We start from the raw sequence: 20,564 nt of genomic DNA, 5'->3' as shown, positions 1-20,564 counted from the left end.
AAAAAAGATAAGTTACCATAAATTACCAAATTTTTATTGTTCATTTTTTTTAGATGCCCAGCAGGCCATTTGTATCAGCTGAAGGATTTGGACAAGATTTTGGAACTTGGCAACAGCCCTTTGTCCAGGTAATTTTTGTATTTTCTGGTGACTTATATTTTTAATAATTACTGTGTCGATTAGACTGCGATAATTCGGAACATTTTATGATAGCATTTGAGAAAATTAAATTTGAAGCCCCCTCCCCCTTCCTACGAAAATTTCCACCTACTGATGCCCTACACGCTCCTGAGTTTAAATTAAATAAAAAAAACAAGTTTTTTAAACTGAAAGTAAGGAGCGACATTAAAACTTAAAACGAACAGAAATTATTCCGTATATGAAAGGGGCTGTCCCCTCCTCAACGCCTCGCTCTTTACGCTAAAGTTTTTTATTGTTTTAAAAAATAAAGTTGTGAGACAGAGTCAAACTTTAGCGTAAAGAGCGAGGCGTTGAGGAGGGGACAGCCCTTTCATATACGGAATAATTTCTGTTCGTTTTAAGTTTTAATGTCGCTCCTTACTTTCAGTTTAAAAAACTTGTTTTTTTATTTAATTTCTGATCGTTTTTTAGTTAATGCAGCTTTTATTTGCATAAAAATTTTACTTTTCTTTTGCTAAATGGATGTCTTTACAAATTAACTTACGTAACTAACTTCTATATTAGTATATTTTTCTTTTGGCAAAAAATACAAAGTTGCAGATTTTTGCAGATATGAGCTTGAAACCTATGTAAAAGGGTTTTCTGATACGCTGAATCTGACGGTGTGATTTTCATTAAAATTCTTTCACTTGTAGGGGCCCCTCTTTAAAAAATCGAGTAAATTTTCTCAGGCTCGTAGCCTTTGATGAGTAATACTAAACTTAATAAAATTTATACTTAGAATCAGCATTATAAACACATTCTTTTGATACATTTATTGACATCAAAATTCCGTTTTTAAAAGTTTCGATTAATATTGAGCCGTATCGCTTGTTTTTTTATTGTTCTTTTTATTACGTATGTTATTACGTATATGAGGGGGTTCTCTCCTTATTCAATACCACGCTCTTTACGTTAAAAGTTAAACAAAATTTTGATTCACAAACCCCTATATCACAAAGGCCGTTTAACTAGAATAGATAGCTCTTTTGAAAGCACTAAAAAAAACTGTAGCGTAAAGAGCGAGGTATTGACTTGGGGGAGAACCGCCTCACATACGTTATAATTTCTGTTCGTTTTAAGTTCTAATATTCCTTCTTACATTTCAGTTGAAAAAACTTGTTTTTTTTATTTAATTTCTGATCGTTTTTTAAATAATGCTTGGAAATCCGGCGCCCCCTTAATAGAAATGTCCCTTACCCCAAGGAAACATCCTCTACGGACATATTCTCCAGAGTAATCCCCTCCTCTAGCCCCCCCCCCCTCCAGAAAAAATCCTTCCTGAAAATGGTTGTATACTTCCCAATAACCAATAAATAATGCTGGCAAGTCCGGCACCCCCTTCATGGCAATTTCCCTTCCCCCATGAAAACTTCCTTCATGGAAAGATCCTCCAATATAACCCCCAACCCCACCCACCCACCCAAACAGAGAAAAAAAAACAACAGAAAACAAATTGTATCAACAGAATAACACATACAATATGGTAACCAAGTTGTAAATTAATAACATTTATCCCACACTCAGGGAGCTTCGGGGGCTTAATTCATCCTAAAAGACATATTTATCATATTTTCGACCATGCTGTATAAAGTGGCCATTCAATATTTTTATCGGGTGACTTTGGGAAAAAAATAGCGTGGGAGCCTAGTTGCCCTCCATTTGTTTTGGTCACTGAAAAAGGACACTAGAACTTTTAATTTCCGTTCGAATGTGTCCTCTCACGATATTCTAGGACCACTGGATCGATATGACCACCCCTGGGAAAAAAAAAACAACAAACAAACAAATAAACACGCATTCGTGATCTTTCCTCTGGCAAAAAATGTAAAATTCCACATTTTTGCAGATAAGAGCTCGAAACATCTACAGTAGGGTTTTCTGATACGGTGAATATGATGGTGTGATTTTCATTAAGGTCCTATAACTTTTAGGGGGTCTTTCCCCCTTTTTTTGAAAATCAGCCAAATTTTCTCAGGCGCGTAACTTTTGATGAGTAGCACTAAACTTGATGAAAGTTATATATTTGAAATCAGCATTGAAATCTAATTCTTTTGATATATCTATTGGTATCAAAAACCCGTTTTCTAGAGTTTCGGTTACCATTGAGCCGGGTCACTCCTTACTTACAGTTCGTAGCCACGAACTGTTTGAAAAAGATCAGTTTTCCGCTCTCGTTTAAATTTAAGGTTATGTGACAAATATTGCTCGATATGGGGTTTAGTATTTTCATTTGAAAGAAGTTTTTACTGATATTCTACGACCACTCGTTTGATGTGTAAGGAAAAATATACCTTGAAAGAAAACGCATGTATCATATCACATGTATCATGCTCCAAATCTGTGATCAACGAAGAGATGAATGCAGAAGCCTTTAAAATGATTTGTCATTTCTAATTGTTTTGATATTAGATTAGACGTTCAACGATCGGTACCCCTTTTATTTAAACTTAATATCTTAACCCATTACAAGTTGTAAAAAGTAAGGAAAATGTCGCTTTTGGGTCAACTTAAGTGCTTGAAAGTAGATTTTTTAGTGAAGTAATTATGTTTGGAAAGAGCAGGTATTGAGTAGTATTTTCACTTGTTGTAACACCAATTAATGGGATTGTCCAAAAATTTATGTATTTTGTTGAAAAGTGTCTGGTACCACTTTTTCTCGAAGGAATGAGCTGTTCCGATCGAACACCTTCAAAACTTCTGTAGCTCAAAATTAGAAGGCTAATAGTGGCTTACGAAACATGCGATTAAATGGACTAAGGGGAATAACTGACACTATCTTCTGTGAGATTTTATCTAATTAAGACACAAGAAGGCTGACGAACTTGAATTAGAATGCAGCTTGCCTCCCATGTATACAAAATAGTCATCACTCCCTACTTTAAAATATTAATACGGCCTAAAGAGTAGGGGTAACCACTCGGCCTAAGGAGTGGAAACTGGCACTCGTGCTGAAAGAAAAGAACTATCAACGCCATCTAGCATGTGGCGAAATTTGGCATTTTTCAAGCTCTGTTTTCATTCTTTGTCAGGAACTGAGATAGGATAGTTATTAATACCCTAAATTTACGAATTACACTAATTATTAAATTCATTGGAGTTATTATAAGGATAAAAAATACCAAGTGTCGCCAGATGCTAGACGACAGTTTTTTTGTTAACCAGCTTCTATTTTCCGATCTATTCTTTCAATGTTTCAATGGCTCAATTCATTCAGTTTCAGGATTCAGTGTTTTCATTTTATTCCAATTTTTTCATTTCAAATTTCAAAGACTTCATATCTTTGACTCAGATTTTTAAATTCTTAATACTTTTTCAGATGGCACCAGTCAAAGAAACTCCAATTGTTTCGCGCCCTGTTGTAAGCCCAATAACTGAAGCTCCTCAATCAGTAGCGCCTGTCAGTTCAGCCCCTGCAAATACAGCAACCAGGCCTAGCGGTCAAGTCTCAAATCAAGCCCAGGCTCAAGCGTCAGCCCAAGCTATGGGACAAAGTTTTGGCAATTGGCAAACTCCTTCTCTCCAACAGGTATTTTAACATCAAAAGTTCTAATAAAAGATCAGTAGGAGGACAGTCGGAGTTTACTATTATATTTACTTCCTCATTCTATTTTATTCATTCTCAGTTTTCTATTTTATATAAAAAGTATTTTATAAATGCTGTTTCTATATTTTTATTTAAATTCTTATAAGTAAACTTCTAATAAAAGATCAGTCGGAGGACAGTCGGGGTTAACTATTATATTTACTTCCTCATTATGTTTTCTATTTTATATAAAGTATTTTATAAATGCTGTTTCAACATTTTTATTTAAATTCTTCTTTAATTTTTAAATATAAGTAAACTTCTTATAAAAGATCGGTCAAAAACTTCTAAAAGATCAGTCCGAGGATAGTTGGAGTTAACTATTATATTTACTTCCTCATTATGTTTTTTACTTTATATAAAAAGTATTTTATAAATGCTGTTTGTATATTTTTGTTTTAATTCTTCTTTAATTCTCAAATATAAGTAAACTTCTAATAAAAGATAAGTCAAAAACTTCCAATAAAAGATCAGTCGGAGGACAGTCGGAGTTAACTATTATATTTACTTCAACATTATGTTTTCTATTTTATATAAAAAGTACTTTATAAATGCTGTTTCTATATTTTTTATTTAAATTCTTCTTTAATTTTTAAGTATAAATAAGCTTCTAATAAAAGATCAGTCAAAAACTTCTAATAATAAAAGATCAGTCGGAAGACAGTCGGAGGACAGTTGGGGTTAACTATTATATTTACTTCCTCATTATGTTTTCTTTTTTATATAAAAAGCATTTTATAAATGCTGTATTATATTTACTTCCTCATTATGTTTTTTATTTTATATAAGAAGTATTTTATAAATGCTGTTTGTATATTTTTATTTTAATTCTTCTTTAATTTTTAAATATAAGTAAACTTCTAATAAAAGATAAGTCAAAAACTTCTAATAAAATATCAGTCGGAGGACAGTCGGAGTTAACTATTATATTTACTTCAACATTATGTTTTCTATGTTATATAAAAAGTATTTTATAAATGTTGTTTCTATATTTTTATTTAAATTCTTCTTTAATTTTTAAATATAAGTAAGCTTCTAATAAAAGATCAGTCAAAAACTTCTAATAATAAAAGATCAGTCGGAGGATAGTCGGAGTTAACTATTATATTTACTTCCTCATTATGTTTTCTATTTTATATAAAAAGTATTTTATAAATTCTGTTTCTATATTTTTATTTAAATTCTTCTTTAGTTTTTAAATATAAGTAAACTTGCAATAAAAGATCAGTCAAAAACTTCTAATAAAAGATCGGTCGGAATACAGTCGGAGCTAACTATTATATTTACTTTCTCATTATGTTTTCTATTTCATATAAAAGTATTTTATAAATGCTGTTTCTATATTTTTAATTAAATTCTTTAACTTTTAAATATAAGTAAACTTCTAATAAAAGATCAGTCTATTTAAATCAGTTTATTTAAATTCTTCTTTAATTTTTAAATATAAGTAAGCTTCTAATAAAAGAGCAGTAAAAAACTTATAATAATAAAAGATCAATCGGAATACAGTCGGAGCTAACTATTATATTGACTTTCTCATTATGTTTTCTATTTCATATAAAAAGTATTTTATAAATGCTGTTTCTATATTTTTAATTAAATTACACTTTTAAATTAAACTTTTAAATTACAAAATATTTGGAATTACTATAATAATACTATAATAGTACTTTATATAATACTAATATTTATAATACTACTATAATACTATAATTCTAATATTTGTACTGAATAATATCGTTCTCTGAATAATAATAGTCAATTCTTTTTCCATTTCCTTTTAGCCAAGGCCTGCCATTCGTATTCCTGTAACAACACCAACTCTGACTAGAAGACCTGCCACTACAATTGTTATTGGTAAGAAATTTAACTGCTACCCAATAACTGCATACCGCTGCGATGAAACAACAGAAAGAACTGTCGATACCTTTGGCAAGTTGCCATGGTATGAACGTCCTTGGTTCCGTGATTGGGCCTTTGAAGACGGAAAAGATGAGACTGGCCTAGAGTGAGTATAAATTAGTCTACACATATGCATTGCAAGGTGTATAAATTTGGTTTTTATTACATAGCACAGGGAGAGGAGATAATCAATTTCCACAATCTATTCGCTAGAATGTGAAAATCTATGATGGGAATAGATGAGAAATAATCTATTGACTCTTTATAAACATTCTATTCACTTCTTCTCTATTTATATTTAGTAATATATACATAATGTAATAGTGATATTATCAAACAGTTCATGGTAACGAACTATAAGTAAGGAGTGACCCAGCTCAATAGTAACCAAAACTATAAAAAACGGAATTTTGATACTAATAGATACATCAAAAGACATGGGAGGATCTTTCCTCTATGGAAGGAGGAAAGATCCTCCTGGAAGGAGGAAAGATCCTCTATGGAAAGAGGAAATATTTTATTTACATGGGAGGATCAATCAATGGAGAAATTTTTCATGGGGGAAGGGAATTTTCCATGAAGGGGGTGCCGGATTTCCCAGCAATATTTAAAAAACGACCAGAAATTAAATAAAAAAAAAGTTATTGTTGAAAAAGTATTTTCAACTGAAAGTAGGGATCAACATTAAAACTTTTAACGAACAGAAATCATTACGTATATTAGGGGGTTCGCCCTGTCGTCATTACGCTAAAGTTTTTCTTAGTACTTTCAAAAGAGCTATTTATTCTAATTAAACGGCCTTAGTGATTTTCAAACAGTTCGTGGTAACGAACTGTAAGTAAGGAGCGACCCGGTTCAATAGTAACCAAACTCTAAAAAACGAAGGTTTCAAGTTCTATTGCCCTTTTTAGTGCCCTTTTTAAGGCCCCCTACCACGCTCATTTTTTTCCCAAGTCACCCGATTAAAATTTTGAGATAGCCATTTCGTTCAGCATGGTTGAAATATGATTTATGTCTACTATGTATAACTATGTCTATGATAACTATGTCTTTAAGGATAATTTAATCCCCCAAAGTCCCCGGGGGAAGGGCTGCAAGTTATGAACTTTGCCCAATGTTTACATATATTATTGGTTATTGGGAAGCAAAGTTTTCATGGGGGAAGGAACATTGCTATGAAGGGGGCGCCGGATTCCCAACATTATTTAAAAAAGAACGATCAGAAATTAAATTGAAAAAAAAACTAGTTTTTCAACTAAGTAAGGAGCAACATCAAAACTTAAGACGAACAGAAATTATTACGTATATGATTGGGTTCACACCCTAGTCAATACCTCGCTCTTTACGCTAAAGTTTTTTTAGTACTTTCATAAGAGCTATTTTTCTAATTATCGGCCTTTTTGATTAAGGGGTTTGTTAAAGAATTGGAACAAAATTTGAACTTCAGCGTAAAGAGTGAGGTATTGACTAGGGGACTACGAAATATACTAGGAAAGTTTTCTTTCCTACAATAACTGAAACTCAAAACGACCAGAAATTATTATTAAAGAATAAAAAAGGAAAGGAGAATAATTGGTATTACTATAATACTGTTAAAATTTATATAAATGTATATACAGTGAGATGTAATAATGTAAAAGGTAAATAATGTAATAATGCAAAAGGTAAGATGTAATAATGCAATATCTTACTGCTTAAATATAATTATATAGAATATTATAATATAATTATATAGAATATTGTTATGTGTATCATATTTAGTTGCGTAGGTGTAGTACATTTCATATTTAATTAATGTTTTTCAATTGTAGAATTTTAAATCAACACCCTAAAACCAATCTCGTAGATATATATAAAGGCATTAAGCAATTTCATTTTGAAAGATATAAAGTCTCTAAAATGGAAGTTTTTATTTATTTGTTCCTGGTTATTAATCATGCTTATTCATATCAGTTTTACATATGGCTTTACTAGCTTTGAAATACACACACATATATTTTATATGCAATATATTTTATATTTAATTATTTATAATATTCAAATTTATATTAATTAGTACAATAAAAATTATAATTAATAATAATAATAATTATAATTAATAATGTAAACTATTACTAGCCTGAGTATATATAAATTTGATTTAATTTGAAAAAGATTCTGCTCACATTTTGGGACTGGTTTATTTCCAGTTTAAGAAATATTTAGGGAAACTGGCTGAACCAATTGGCTCTTAAAATTTCCTCTAGAACTCTCCATTTACAACAAAATTGTCCCCCCTTGGAGGTTTATACTGTCACACCTTCCATACAAAGTGGCCTGGTGAAAAATAAACCAAACAATAATAAATTTAAGCCACTACATGTCTCACATGTATTTCATGTAAGATACAATCCTTCGTACAAGCCAAGTTTGTCTTCATACAGGGCAGGTTTGTCCCCAAAATTGTTTCTGGTGCCACTTATTAAAAATGTTCGTTCATCGTATAAATTCTAATACGCATTTTATATAATTTTACGTATGTTTTAATAACTAAAAATGGAACTCTGTTCCACTGCTGCACTCCTGGAAGCAAATCGCAGTCTGTAGTTGCACCCGATGAATATGTTCTTAAAAAGGATTTCTTTTGTTGGGCTTGGGACTGGAAGCCGACCCTCGAACTCAACATGTTTCCCAAACCAATTAAAATTAAAAATTTCCCATAAAAGAATAAGAACAAGTAGCTTATGATTCTAGTTTGAACAGTCAAAGCTTCTGATTTCTGTAATATAGATTTTGCAGTCGGATTGTTTCGGATAATTTTGTTTTTTAAACAACCAAACTAAATACTAAAAAGTTAATGAATTTTTGTTTTTTTATGCAACCAAATACCAAAGTAAATACTAAAAAGTTATATTTGCACTAAACTGAAGATAAACGCATGATGAACGCCTCTTTCTGTATGATATATATGATTAAGTATTTAGGTTTCCCTGGCAGTCTGATACTAATTTTATAAAAACTTTAAAATTGTTGATTTAATAAGTGCCTTTATCTAAGTATTTATTTAAGCGTTGAAGAGAGTGATGACGCTGAAAAAGATCCAGAGGAAGCTGATCGCTCATACCTGCCAAGAAGACCGTATTGGCCCCATAGATACCCACAAGCTGTTTATCCGTACACCGTTTATCCTTATGGCTATCGTACCCCATACTATACTCGGTACTGGCAACGATACCGTTCAGACATGCCCCGTGCTTTTGAAGAAGAAGAGAGAGCTATGGCTGAAGAAAAAAATGCCTTGGAAGTTGGGTTGCATATCCGTAGCGGTATACTCACAGGTAAGGTATCCTCAACAAGGGTTTTATTTAATGCTAGCTAAAAACGCCCGGTGATGCACAGGAGTCTTCGTAATGGTTTAATACATTCTTTGTTGGTAATCTCTTTTCCAGATAGTTCCTTTTCAACATGCTTTTCCTGATAATCTCTCTACCAGCTACTGATACTGACAAGATACTCTTGCCGTATCTCTTCACTCCATGTTGTAAAGCAAAATATTAATAACCGAAAGAGGTTGCATGAGGTTAGAGGTTAGACCTAGTGAGGTTAGAGGGGGCTGCATGTAGGATCGATGTGAAAACCTATTGCGTATCAAAGACGTGATAGCCACTGTACTGTTATGGTGGACAAAATGCTCAAATCTGTCCCTACACCATCTAACAAGCCCACACACTCCTTGATGTTCTTTTTCTGCAAGAATGTCAAGCTTTAATAAGTAGAAACAATCAAGATAACATCAAACCAAAATTACCCCATCAAATAGGAATTCCATCCAGGTTTCTGAAAATGAGCTATTCTTTTGAATATAAGTAATCAAGATTTAAGCCCACATTAAACCATGTTAAAGCACCATGTCAATGTCAGTCCAACCACCGATATTTTTTGCTTATCAGATTCCTGTGCATTCAAGACATAACTGATGGCTTAAATTACTGTAATCTTATCAAAATTTAGATCTCTTTGCTATCGTTGGTTCTTAAGGGCTACTGGTTCTTCAGAAGCTTAGATCGAGTACAATAGCCCATGCATTTAGAAAAGAATTTTATTTTTAGAGAAAGCACAGGGAAGGTATAAAACTTTATTTCCAATCCTGACTCCTTTTTACTCATTATTTATTTGTTAGCTTATTTAGGAATTTCAGAATGGAAGGGTGAGGCTTAGAAGAAAAACACTGGCATTCCTAGGCTGCTGAAAAGCCCCTAGATTTTGATTCGGTTTGTTCTGTAAAGCTTTCTTTGGGAGAGGGGTTTCAGTTTTAAAATCGTTGTTGTTGCGCATGAAAAGTTCTTAGGTTTTGTTTGGAATTGTTTCTCTGGCAACAATTGTCAGCATAATGAAATCCGGGGTTTTTTAAACGTAAAAATCCCTTTTTAACAAATGTAAGACTGAAAGTAAAGTATTCATGTAAGACAAATGTACGGTTAAAGAAAACATCATAATTTTTTGTTTCAGGAAACGTCAAGAAAACTGAAAATGGCTATGAAATCCCGTCTGCCTCCCTCAACTTCCACTCTGATCTAAATGGCAAGACCGAGAAAGCACGAGTTGACGCAGCCCTTATTAGGCATATTGCTAAATTCATATCAGATGCCAGCACGACCTTCCAAGTTCCAATCCTAATAGTTACATCAAAAGATGAGGGCAAAATGATGGATTTCAGAAACGCAGAAATTGTTACTGCTAATACCCCAGAAACACCAGTAAAAGTTGCAGAAGAAATTGACGAAAAGGGTGAATCCAAAGCTATAACCCTCCCTCTGGAAACGATTGCCAGTATTATGAAATCAACGGTAATCTTTGTTTTCCTTTAATGACACTGTTGCCTTTTTATTCTGGCACGGAAATCTTCAACGCAGAACTTCATACCAACTCAATTCTAATTTAAGTTCAGTTTCGTATATGACAATCAACTAATTTAAAATACTATCCCAAAAAAAGTTACAAAACACTAACAGGCCGTTTACATACAGATAATAACCAAACAAATAAATAACAATAAAAAAGGTAAAATAAGTACTTCATATTAACTCAACTCAGTTCATCTTATGACAATATAATTAAAAATAGCCGCCGCCCCCCCCCCCAAAAAAAGCAAAAAACTCTGGCACTAAAAACACAAAAAACTGGCAGCAGAGTGGCTGCATAAAATTAATTGATTCAATTCATTTCCATTCAACTATTAATCCTTATTTCCATCAGTTATTTTCATCAACTGATTTAATTGTGTTGAGTGTCAATGTTTATTTTTGTGTGTGTGTTTGTTGTTGTGTATATTAAACTGGCTTTTAAATACATGTGTGCTGTGTGGCTTTGCAATCCTATTTAACATGAGTGTTAAAAAAAAACGAATTTCCGTGTATGAAAATTTGTAATATATTTTGTACTATAATTCCTAGTGGACTATTGTACCTATTTATTATGTTCCTATTATCACACATTTTTCTTTCCCATTTAAAAGTTGTTTAAATAACTTGGATGAGTTAGTAAATAATTTTCTTGCAATTGAATTGAAAGCTTGGAGTCTATTCCATCCTCTTGGTTCTTATTCAGGAATTAAATAAAAAAAAAGTTTACTTCCGAATGAAAAATGCTAAGTGTAAGCAATAGGCTTTTCTTTTTTTAATTAATTTAAAAAACTTTTTCCACAAAATAAGTTTTTCAAAGAAAAGTAAAGAACTCCATTAAACAAAAAATTAGCAAAAATAAAATCAAATAATCTACCAAGCGTGAAACTACCACAAATCAGCATCGATAAATAAATGAAACCCAAAACGAACAGAAATTACAATAATTAACCGAGTCAAACTCAAAACGAGCAGAAATTAAAATAAGTTGGGCACAAAACCCCTATGCCTTCCCAAGGCCAGAACAAAATTTGCACTTTACTGAAAAAATATAAATGTTCTTACTTTTATTATAACTTTAATAAATCAGATAATATAAACATTTTGATTACTAAATATCAGTTTATGTATATTAAACTGACAATGCACATTCATTTGTATTTTATGTATATATGCCCTCCAGTAAAAACCTTATATGCCTCCACGGCATAACTTATAATCCGTGCCCTGAGGGCTGTGGGGGAGTGTCCTTCTCAAACTTATATTTTCTATCTGGAAATCAACTAGGCTGAACAAAATGGCTATCTCAAAATTTTGATTGAATGTGTTTGGGGGAATGATGGGCGGGGGGGGGGGGGCTAGTTGCCCCCCCACGGCACATTTGACTGTTAAAAAGGGCACTAGCCCTTTGAATTTCCAATCGAATGAGCTTTTTTATAAGTTTCTACGACAGCGCCTTCTTTGAAAACCTTGTATCCCCCCAGGGCATATATTAAAACCCTTGCCCTGAGGGCTGTGGGGGAGTGTCCTCAAAAAAATATTTTCTATCTGGAAAACAAATACGCTGAACAAAATGGCTATCTCAAAATTTTGATTGGATGTGTTTGGGGAAATGATGGGCGTGGGGGGTGGGGGCTAGTTGCCCTCAAATGACCTTTGACTATTAAAAAGAGAACTAGCCCTTTGAATTTCCAATCGAATGAGCCTTTTTTGAAGTTTCTACGCCAATACTTTCTATAAAAACCTTATATGCCCCCAGGGCATAAATTAAAACCCTTGCCCTGAGGGTAGTGGGGGATGGTCCTCCTCAAAAACATATTTTCTATTTGGAAATCGACTACCCTGAACAAAATGGCTATCTCAAAATTTTTATTGGATGAGTTTGGGGGAATGATGGGCGTGGGGGGGGAGGGCTTGGGAAATCAACTACGCTGAAAAAAATGACCATCTCAAAATTTTGATTGGATGTGTTTGGGGGAGTGATGGACGTGGGGGGGCTAGTTGCCCTCCAATTACTTTTGACTATTAAAAAGGGTACTAGCCCTTCGAATTTCCTATCGAATGAGCCTGTTTTGAAGTTTCTATGACAACACCTTCTATAAAAAACCTTATATGCCCCCAGGACATAGCTTAAAACCCTTGCCCCGAGGGTTGTGGGGGAGTATCCTCCTCAAAAAGATATTTTCTATTTTAAAATCAACTACGCTGAACAAAACGGCTATCTAAAAATTTTAATTGGATATGTTTGGGGGAATAATGGGCGTGGGGGGGGGGCTAGTTGCCCTTCAATCACTTTTGACTATTAAAAAGGGCAGTAGCCACCCCAATTTCCAATCGAATGAGCCCTTTTCGAAGTTTCTAAGACAACTCCTTCGATACGAAGTGTCTGTCGAAGAAAGAAGAAAAAAAACTGTGGTTACATCGTTCTTTACTTAGGCAGCGCTCGCGCGCTGTCTATGATTAAATGAAAAAAACCTATGATGATTAAATGAAAAAATGATTAAATGATAAAAACATGCCTATGATTAAATAATTAAATGAAAAAAGTTGTTTAACTTAAAGTAAGGAGCAACATTAAAACTTAAAACGAAAGTTTTTTTTATTTAAAAAAAAGCTGTGAACTTTAGCGTCAAGAACGAGGCGTTGAGGAGGGGACAGTCCCTTTCATATACGGAATAATTTCTGTTCATTAAGTTTTAATGCTGCTCCTTACTTTCAGTTAAAAAGTTTTTTTTTATTTAATTTCTGAACGTTTTTGAATTAATGAAGCTTTGGTTTTGGCTCAACCTACATGAATAATTAAAACAAAATTTGCATATTATTTTTTTTGCTAACTTATACTTTTTTTTGGCTAAATATCTTTCTCGAAATTTTGATCTGACGTAACTTCCGGATTAATAATTGTAAAAAAGTGGAAATTGTAATTACCAGAGCGACGAATATAGCATTACGACCCAAATACTTTGTATAAATTTGGCTGACAACTGGGGCTTTTGATTACTAAATATTATCAACAATTGAAGACTACTGAAAAAAGTTGTGTCGTCTCTTTGTGTGTGTTGTCTGTGTGTGTGTGTTGTCTCTTTGTATGTCGTCTCTATTTGTGTGTCGTCTCTGTGTGTGAGTGTCTTGTCTCTAAGTCAGTAGTTTCTGTGTTTGTGTCGTCTCTATAACTGATCAACTGAGAAGTGAACTTTACTCTTACAAGCAAAATAATAAGAATAATAAATATGTATGTTGAAACGGCTCTAAACATCTAGGAAAAACGCCCTGCTTAATTGTACCAGCTCCTAGGCGTCCCTGTTTCACTGGGAAGCAGAACAAAGCAATCACACAATAATATCATCACTAGACATTGGTTTGAGCGAAGTTTTGAATAAAAAATTTTCTTTTGTGGGAGCGGGAGACCTCCTTTAGGGGATTAGAGATTTAAAAGGGTTTTTTCATCTAAAGGACAGAGTGATTTTTCAAGAATTCGGCATTCTTCGCTAATATCCGTTTTAGTGCATTACAATATTTTCGAAGTACTTTCTTGGGAGCCCTTCAAGTTAATCATGAGGTTTCCCTACCTCCACTGTTGAAATGTATGGTAATAGTTGGATACTAAAACACTTTCTTAGGTTATGATGTACTAATCTTAATGCATTAGTATATTTATTGCAGGGGGTTTTTAATCCTCCACATAAAACCACATAAATCACCCGTCTATCATAGAAACAGTCAAAAGCTTGTCACTACTAATTCATTAACTTTTAGGATTCAGTCCGTCAAAATATAATAGACAGCATCGATGCAGGAAAATTTGACGGAGAAACTCGCGAAGCAGCGGGTTCACAAGAGGAGCAGACCTACAACCTCACCCTGAGGTCTGAGAACAGGTCCGGTTTGAGCCGCTGCAAATACTATGCTAAGTGCTGGAAAGGTAGACCATTCCTTAAGAGGTGCATAAGAGGTCATTTCTTTTCTCGTCTGCATGGAAAATGTATGCCGCGTGTCCATGTTAGAGAATGGTGAGTAATTTTTGAAGTATAAATTACGATTAAACCCCCTAAGAGCTAATTCATACTGATATTAGCAAATACTCCTACCCCTACTTGACTTTTAACATGACTATCCTTTAACAATCAATCTCCAGATGGCTCACAGAACTTTTTAAATTATTTTTACTTTGTGCCTATCTACCTTAGTTCATTCCTTTTCTTTTTGCTACTTTTTTTCTCTTTACTCCATATGTCAAGTGCATTACATCGCGTTGTCAATAAATTCAATTCAGTAGTGAATGTATCATTTTTATAATTCTGAAAAACTTATGCCAGCTTTACCTCTCACAGAGACTATCTGTTTGGCTTTACTATAATTAGCCATGGCTCAAGTTTTTACTCACTTTCGGTCATATATGCTAGCCTCTTTGAGCTTCTTGGATTCGGTTCATTAGCGTTCAATGATATAACACTTGGACAGAGGTCAAATACATTGGGTGAATTGAACTCTGTCAGATTTTAATAAAATATCGTAGATAGAACTCAGCCCAAATTCACCTGTGTCCCGATTTATAGCTATTTTCTCGAATCAAATTTTCTCTATTTCAAGTGTTTCACAAAAATTTTGCTTTAAACCCCGGTCCCTTAACATCAAAGAGACATTATCGAACAAAGTAAAATGATCTGGAAATATATATTTTGTTCAAGTATTGATTCTTGTCAGTGATATCAAATTGATTTATGTAGATTATGTGTCATTTATTACGAGATTTTATTCTCATTTCAGTTGGGACGAGTGAAGATCAATTTGAGGTATGGCAACAGTTCGAGTTTGGTGAATCACGTGCCGATAAACTGCCTTAGGCTATTTTGTCTTGTTTTTTTTCATTAAATATATTTAAATCAACTTAAATCTATTTATGACTTAAATTTGCACGCCAGTAGAGACTATAAGCAAGGTTGTCACATGATGGCTGAAAAGTAGTTTTCTTGAAGACTTCGAGAATTTTTTTTTGCTAACCTATCTTACTTGGTCAACTTAAGCATAATGTAAAGGTAGACACGAAGTAGCCCTTACTCAGCAACGAAAAATCGGACTATTTGAATCATACGTGTATATGAGGATTCGCTTTTTTTCCTTCCAATGCTTGGTTAGACGATTTCAAATCACCAGACGATTCAGGTTAGACGAAGTCAAATCACTAGAGGAATCGGCCAAGATTTCGGAGCATTATTTCAAGATTCAGTAAAGAATATAAAATGATGTGGTTTTAGGCTGAAAATTCTTCAGAAAGGGTAGGGTTCCCCAGATAAACCTTTGAGGGTAACTCCCTTCTTTCTCTGTGTGCAATTATGATTCAAAATTGGCTATCAAATGTTGGCTATCAAATTGTCTATCAAATGGAGTCAAATGTCGCTGTGTATTTTTAATTTTGACGAGTTTTTATTTCTGAAAAAAGATGACGTTGATGCTAGCGCCAGTTCCCTCTATAAGTTACCCATACCCATTGCCCCGAACTATGTATCCAACTTATATAATATATAAGTTGCGAAATAAGCACAATGCCATCTAAAACTGAAATCGAAGAGGCAAATTATAATTCAGTTTTAAGCTTAGATCCAACATAGGACGTAAGGTACATTGGAACATTCAAACACGTGCTCTTCTGCTTAGAAAATTTAATTTTGGTGTTTTGAAGGGAAATGAAGGTACTGTTCTAAAATCTGGGACGCGTGCGAGAAGTGAAGTTTGGTTAATGCTAATGAAATAAAACAAAATAGGATGAAAATATAAGTAGTAAAGCCCTAATTACTTGAAAGGATACATGCACTTTCACAAGCCTGAGGCATGGATATGTGTGTGTATTTTCAAGTAATTGGGTTACCAGGGCCATTTGCCTATTACAATGAACTCTACATGGGTTGGCAGACATGTTTTCTATTATGACATTGATTTTTTGTATGTCAATCGATTAGAGAAAGTTGGTGGTTAGTCCAATATAATAACTTGATTGATCGGTTTTCTAAAAAAACTTGCCAAGGTATAATGTACTCAATTTAAAAAAAAACCCGTCGTTATTGCGAGAGGCTTACTCAATTTACATATTAGTGTTAAATGGGTGATCTAATTGCGTAGGTACTAAAGGAACATTTGAAGGTGGAGAAAAAAAGGGTAATTAGTGATTGGATAATTTTAAGAAGAAATGACTGAAAAGTGTTTTGGAGGAGATGGAATGAATGTGTACTGTATAATACACAAGTGATGATTTGCACAGTGTTGTCAATTTTAAATAGTTTAGAAATAAAAAAAATTAACAAGAAATGGCTGAAAAGTGTTTTGAGGGAGTAGAGTTGCACGAGGGTTCAGTTACATGCGGATTCAGTTACACGGGGATTAGTTAAATGGGGTCGAGTAGCACGGAGGTTCAGTTGTACCGGGGTTCGGTTATACAGGGGTTCCGGTCCATGGGGGGTCCCGGGGTCCGGGGTTGCGGTTATACAGGGGGCCAGGTACTCGGGGGGGTCAGTTATTTTTTCTGATTTTGTGTGTTTTCGCAAGAAAATAACTGGTCTTTTAGCAAACTTAGCCATAGCTACTTGAAACTCTGCATAAATATCTTCATTTTTAATCTAATTGCGTAGGTACTAAAGGAACATTGAAAATTTTTTCTGATTTGGTGTGACCAACCGGCGCCCCAAAGACTCCTGAGCCTCCATTATAATACTTTTTAAGGCTTTATCATATCTTTTCAGAACAAATTATTATTTTAGGGAAGTATTTCGGTGAAACAGTTAGAGACATTTTAAGAGATGATTTTAGAAGAGGACTTGAGGGTGAAACTCTGTGGTCGTTATAATACACAAGTTCCATTTGAACAGTGTTGTGAGGTCCCTTCACCACAACCCCAAAGGGCTCTGATCCTCAAACCCCACCCCGAAGGAGGCCCCCGGTCCTCAAAGGTTCTTTGGGCTCCCAAAGGGCCCCCGGTACCCCAATGGCACCTGAGTCGCCAATTATAATACATCTTAAGGCTTTATTATATCTTTTCGTTTAGGGAATTATTTCTGTGAAACAGTTACATTTTAAGAGATGATTTAAAAGATGATTTTAGAAGAGGACTTGAGGGTGAAACTCTGTGGTCGTTATAGAAAAAATATCTTCATTTTTAATCTAATTGCGTAGGTACTAAAGGAACATTGAACATTTTTTCTGATTTTGTGTGACCACCCGGCGCCCCAAAGACTCCTGAGCCTCCATTATAATACTTTTTAAGGGTTTATTATATTTTTTCAGAACAAATTATGATTTTAGGGAATTATTTCGGTGAAACAGTTAGAGACATTTTGAATGATGATTTTAGAAGAGGATTTGAGGGTGAAACTCTGTGGTCGTTATAATACACAAGTTCCATTTGAACAGTGCTGTGAGGTCCCTTACAACAACCCCAAAGGGCTCTGATCCCCCCACACCAACCCCGTAATTTTTCTTAAATTCAGTTCTGATTTTTCTCAAAGAGATGAAAAATTTAAAGTTCTTACTATATTTTTTCAGAACAAATTATTATTTTAGGGAATTATTTCGGTGAAACAGTTAGAGACATTTTGAAAGATGATTTTAGAGGAGGATTTGAAGGTGAAACTCTGTGGTCGTTATAATACACAAGTTCCATTTGAACGGTGTTGTGAGGTCCCTTACCACAACCCAAAAGGGCTCCGATCCCCCCAACCCAACCCCGAAGGAAGCCTCCGGACAGCAAAGGTTCTCTGGACCCCCAAAGGACCCCCGGCGCCCCGATGCCTCCAGAGTCCCCCCTTATAATACTCTTTAAGGCTTTATTATATCTTTTCAGAACAAATTATTATTTTAGGGAATTATTTCGGTGAAACAGTTATAGACATTTTAAGAGATGATTTTAGAAGAGGACTTGAGGGTGAAACTCTGTGGTCGTTATAATACACAAGTTCCATTTGAACGGTGTTGTGAGGTCCCTTACCACAACCCCAAAGGGCTCCGATTCCCCCCCCCCAACCCCGAAGGAAGCCCCCGGACAGCAAAGGTTCTCTGGACCCCCAAAGGACCCCCGGCGCCCCGATGCCTCCTGAGTCCCCCATTATAATACTTTTTAAGGCTTTATTATATCTTTTCAGAACAAATTTGGACCCCCAAAGGACCCCCGGCGCCCCGATGCCTCCTGAGTCCCCCATTATAATACTTTTTAAGGCTTTATTATATCTTTTCAGAACAAATTATTATTTTAGGGAATTATTTCGGTGAAACAGTTAGAGACAATTTAAGAGATGATTTTAGAAGAGGACTTGAGGGGGAAACTCTGTGGTCGTTATAATACACAAGTTCCATTTGAACGGCGTTGTGAGGTCCCTTACCAGAACCCTAAAGGGCTCCGAACCCCCCACCCCAACCCCGAAGGAAGCCCCCGGACAGAAAAGATTCTCTGGACCCCCAAAGGACCCCTGGTGCCCCGATACCTCCTCAGTCCCCCATTATAATACTTTCTAAGGCTTTATTATATCTTTTCAGAACAAATTATTATTTCAGGGAATTATTTCGGTGAAACAGTTAGAGACATTTTAAGAGATGATTTTAGAAGAGGACTTGAGGGTGAAACTCTGTGGTCGTTATAATACACAAGTTCCATTTGAACAGTGTTGTGAAGTCCCCTTACCGCAACCCCAAAGGGCTCCGATCCCCCCCCCCAACCCCCAAGGCACGCCCCCCCGGCCTCAAAGGTTCTCTGGACTCCCAAAGGGTCCCCGGCGCCCCAATGGCTCCTGAGTCCCCCATTATAATACTTTTTAAGGCTTTATTATATCTTTTCGTTTAGGGAATTATTTCGGTGAAACAGTTAGAGACATTTTAAGAGATGATTTTAGAAGAGGACTTGAGGGTGAAACTCTGTGGTCGTTATAGAATATATATCTTCATTTTTAATCTAATTGCGTAGGTACTAAAGGAACATTGAACATTTTTTCTGATTTTGTGTGACCACCCGGCCCCCCAAAGACTCCTGAGCCTCCATTATAATACTTTTTAAGGGTTTATTACATCTTTTCAGAACAAATTATTATTTTAGGGAATTATTTCGGTGAAACAGTTAGAGACATTTTGAATGATGATTTTAGAAGAGGATTTGAGGGTGAAACTCTGTGGTCGTTATAATACACAAGTTCCATTTGAACAGTGCTGTGAGGTCCCTTACCACAACCCCAAAGGGCTCCGATCCCCCCACACCAACCCCGAAGGAAGCCCCCGGTCCTCAAAGGTTCTCTAGGCTCCCAAAGGGGCCCCGGGCGCCCCAAAGACTCCTGAGCCTCTATTATAATACTTTTTAAGGCTTTATTATATCTTTTCAGAACAAATTATTATTTTAGGGAATTATTTCGGTGAAACAGGCCCTTATAGGTGTTTGTTGTCTGAAACCTATAGTTTGGGATGAATAGTTTGCTATTTCAAGCTTTTCTGAGCTAAGGTTTCTTAGTATTTCATAGGTGTTTGTTGTCTGAAACTTATGATTTGAGGTATGTAATTTGCTATTTCCGACTTTTCATAACCAGATTTCTTAGTCTTTCGTAGGTATGTGGTGTCTGAAACCAATGATTTGGGATGTGTGGGTTGCTATTTTTTGACTTTTCTGAGCTGGATTTCTTAGCCTTTCTTAGGTGTGTGTTGACTGAAACCTGTGATTTGGGAATGAGTGGTTTGCTATTTTTGACTTTTCTGAGTTAGATTTCTTAGCATTTCATAGGTGTGTGCCTTCAGAAAATTATGATTTGGGAGGTGTAGTTTGCTTTTTGGACCTTTCAGAGCTAGGATTCTTAGTCCCTCATAGGTGTTTGTTGTCTGAAACTTCTAGTTTGGGATGAGTAGTTGGATATTTCAGACTTTTCTGAGCTAAGGTTTCTTAGTATTTCGTAGGTGAAGCTTCCACGTCAGTTTTAAGTTCACCAAGACATAAAAAATTTAAAGTTCAGTTCCAATTTTTCCAAAGAAGATAGGAAAAGTTATACTATTATTGT

The 20,564-nt window shown here is 34.8% G+C and overlaps 1 protein-coding gene across 1 annotated transcript in view; it reads left to right on the top strand.

Moving 5' to 3' along the window:
* The window catches only part of LOC148954342 (uncharacterized), a 43,173-nt gene extending 27,825 nt beyond the window's left edge, over positions 1-15,348 (top strand). Inside the window, exons 10-16 of the mRNA XM_089087047.1 lie at positions 54-128; positions 3,500-3,709; positions 5,551-5,774; positions 8,717-8,985; positions 10,157-10,494; positions 14,305-14,558; positions 15,316-15,348. Of these exons, the coding sequence (XP_088943173.1) occupies positions 54-128; positions 3,500-3,709; positions 5,551-5,774; positions 8,717-8,985; positions 10,157-10,494; positions 14,305-14,558; positions 15,316-15,328 (1,383 nt within the window). The 3' untranslated portion in view covers positions 15,329-15,348. The remainder of the gene's footprint in view (positions 1-53; positions 129-3,499; positions 3,710-5,550; positions 5,775-8,716; positions 8,986-10,156; positions 10,495-14,304; positions 14,559-15,315) is intronic.
* The last annotated feature ends 5,216 nt before the right edge of the window (positions 15,349-20,564 follow it).

The sequence above is a fragment of the Artemia sp. Qi Xiang Cuo genome, chromosome 3 (assembly GCF_049724085.1).
Source record: "Artemia sp. Qi Xiang Cuo chromosome 3, ASM4972408v1, whole genome shotgun sequence".
Classification (NCBI taxonomy): Eukaryota; Metazoa; Arthropoda; class Branchiopoda; order Anostraca; family Artemiidae; genus Artemia; species Artemia sp. Qi Xiang Cuo.
The sequence above is the reverse complement of the archived record's forward strand: the minus strand, read 5'-3'. Positions and strand labels throughout refer to the sequence as shown.